Source organism: Wasmannia auropunctata, unplaced genomic scaffold, assembly GCF_000956235.1.
Source record: "Wasmannia auropunctata unplaced genomic scaffold, wasmannia.A_1.0 LD336049.1, whole genome shotgun sequence".
Classification (NCBI taxonomy): Eukaryota; Metazoa; Arthropoda; class Insecta; order Hymenoptera; family Formicidae; genus Wasmannia; species Wasmannia auropunctata.
In genome coordinates this window covers 183,649-186,815 of record NW_012026841.1, presented here as the reverse complement: position 1 = coordinate 186,815, position 3,167 = coordinate 183,649, and the positions used below count along the sequence as shown (strand labels likewise).

Genomic DNA, 3,167 nt, shown 5'->3' with positions numbered 1-3,167 from the left:
ATACCGTTCCACGATGCTTCTGTGCCATTCATGATTTGTAATTATTTTTTTGGATTATCTAGAAATAAAGTAAATTTATGTGTATTTTATACATTTAATTTTTTTACTTATTTCATACTTGTCAATTGTCAATTGGTTCTAATTGTTCGTAACACTGTGATATCGTTTGATTTGAGAATGAGAAGTTATTCTAGAGCCCGGACTCATTGCCCCCTCCGAGGTGCCGATAGCCGCCGCGGTCTCGCTCTTCCTAGTTCGCCGAGCCTTCGGCTTATATGCTAAATCGGGGAAGAGATCTTTCGGTTCGGCCGTTAGACTCTTTTCGTCCTCGTAGTCACTTTCTGCCTGCAAGGACAATTCTTCGAGGATGTCGAGGTCCACGGCAGCCCTCCCGTCCACGCGCGAGCGTAATCGCGGCTGCATGTGGCGGTGCGCGTAGGCTGTTTTTTTCGCGTCGCTCCACGGCGGCGATAATCGATTAAAAAGAGCATTTAAGCAGGTTAAATAATCCAATACCGACTCGTCTTCCCCTTACTTACGCCGCGTGATCTGTTCTAACAACGCGAATTGATTGTCGGGATCCCCGAAACGCTTGCGCCACGCCGTCGTGAAGTCATCCCATGTCGAAAATCGGTCGCGCTTGGCCCGAAACCATTATTGCAACGCGATGCCCGTCGAGAAAAGAGGGATGCATTGTAGCACGTCCGCGTCCGCGACCGGTACGATCCGGCGCCCCTCCTCGATCTGCAGGAGAAACATTTCGGCCTCCTCTCCGCGAGTACCCGAAAACTTCAAATTCCACCCTCTCATTAATTTGTATACCGCGGCTGCCGAGTTTTTCCCCGTACCGGTCGGTAGCAGTGGCTCCCCGCCTCGCGGCGGATCCGCCGGGCCCGCGCGCGGGAACTGCGGTCCGAGCCTCATCTCCTCGAACGGGCTGTCCGGACGAACCGGCCCACCCTCAGGCAGATCCAAGTGCTCCGAATCCGACATCTCGTCAATCTCGCGGATTCCCGCGCGCTCGAAAACACCACGCGTTGTTCGTACGCGACGCAACAACCGGAGTACCAAAACCGAATTCGATCCGTCCGTTGGCAAATTATGTCGACGTAATTTGTTAATCAGTTGTTCGCGATCCGCCAAATAAACTCGTTCGTCAGGTGGGCTAAATTGGCTCATACAATCGTCCGACAATATTTAGGTGACACCCGGTATTTCCGACAAACACTTACTTCCCTTCCCCCCCCAAAATCACGTCGAAAACAACTGCGCGAGCGTGCACGATTCTCCGGTCGCAACCGACAAACAAGAGTTTGTCACGAAAATATTCACTTTCCCTTATTCGTCACGCTCGCATTTCGAGGGAATCGAGTCTTCGTTAACTAATTTTTTTTTCGACACCGCAAAATTCAACCGCGCGAGGGTATTTGCATCAGAAAAAAAAATCAAGAGAAAGCTCTCACCAAAAACAAGTGTTCTCGTTACCGTTCTCACTGAATCCCGAAAGTACATCCGCGAAATTCGTGGCAAAAGCACACGATAAAAGTGATCAACACAAAAAAAATAATTTCAGACAACACATACAAATATTTAAACATTCTAACCACAGACAACAGAACAATGAAACAGAGAAACAGAATAAATTTCGTTATGACCCGAATTCTTTTGCCAAGCCACCATCAAATCGCGAGAAAAAGAAAAATTATTATTTGCCCTTCAGTTTAAGGGCTTCACGTTGGGCGCCAAATTTTGTCACGCGCTCGGCGAGGTTCGAGGTTCGCGCGAGCGCGGATCAAAAACGGAAAGAGGGAAATCGTGAACGATTTCGGGAGGGAAGGTGTTAGTCCTCTTATGCAGGTTCCTCCGCGCGGCGATCGACACGGCGCGGGGTAGCGACGCGAGAGTTGGGCGCCAGACGTGCTCTACGGCAATGTCGTTCGCGAAACTCGCAGCAGACGCGATAGTGCGAACAAGATACTTGTATTCGTCGATATCCAAGTTCCCCAAAACGAATGCTTCTCCCGAGGTCGATCGCGCGAGGGTCGGCCGGCTCTACCTAACGGCAGAGGCGCAGGGCGGAAACAGAGGGCGAGTTACTTGATTTTCGACGGGATAGTGGTAAGCGGGCGGAAGAATGCGTACGCTAGAAGTAAAGTAAGAAAGGACACTTTAATAAACGCTTGGCACGGCGATAATAAAGGCTCCAGTAAAGATAATTAACAAAAAAGAAAGAAACATAAAGAAGAGAATATTTGGCGATATGCGGCAGAAAATAATCTAGCAACTTGTTTAAAAGGAAAAAGTGCCGGCAACGAAAAACGCAGTAACAATAATGAGTTCGATTCGATACCTCGTTTGCAGAGGGACGCGCGGCCCGGCGTGATAGACGGGCGCATGCGCACGCCCGGATCGGCACCCGGAAATAGCGCGGCGCACAACTTAATCCACTCCGCCTGAGCTGAATTACATAAACTCGGACCGGTAGACGAAAACGCGATCAGAACGATACGGCATTAGAGTACGATAAAAGAATCTCTCTCGGTACGACGCAGGCACCGATAATAGTCAAGAATACGCGTGTGGAGTAGCCTCAATAACAGGCTCGCAAGACAGACACACGTACGGAAACGAGAAACGAACACTAAATTACTTGCGTCGATGTACAACGAAAGCACACGCACGAGAGATATATGCGAAGACGCTAAGTACTCGCGGACTCGCGAATACACGCACTTACAATAAACTCGCGCACTCGTGCACGAGGGCTTTGCGGCACATTCTCCGGGCGGCTCGATACGCAACTCATGACACTTCCGGTAGCCCACGGCAGAGTCCTGTGTAGAGACCCTCAATCAGAGTCAAGCCATAAGACGATTGGATCTAAATCCTACGAGAGAGAAAGGTAGTGTTTCTCCTTTCTCTTTTTAATCTAACCTTTCTTTATGCTTTCGTTATGGTTTTCGCTTGTGATTTTTTGGTAGTGTCGCGTATCGCGGTCGTTTATTGCAAAAATGGTTCGATGTTCGGCACCATTTTGTAACAATTCAACAATAAAAGGTTACAAAATGATAAGATTTCCAAAAGATCCCGTACGTCGGGCTTTATGGGTACAGAATATTCCGACTAAGGATTGGGTACCAGCAACCAACGCTCGTCTTTGTGAGGTG

At 48.9% G+C, this 3,167-nt stretch overlaps 1 protein-coding gene across 1 annotated transcript in view; it reads right to left on the bottom strand.

Annotated features, from left to right (window-relative positions):
• The window catches only part of LOC105451626 (fatty acid synthase-like), a 7,320-nt gene extending 6,327 nt beyond the window's left edge, over positions 1-993 (bottom strand). Inside the window, exons 1-2 of the mRNA XM_011692197.1 lie at positions 823-993; positions 156-345 (exon numbers count right to left, since the gene is read on the bottom strand). Of these exons, the coding sequence (XP_011690499.1) occupies positions 156-345; positions 823-993 (361 nt within the window). The remainder of the gene's footprint in view (positions 1-155; positions 346-822) is intronic.
• Between the last annotated feature and the right edge of the window lie 2,174 nt (positions 994-3,167).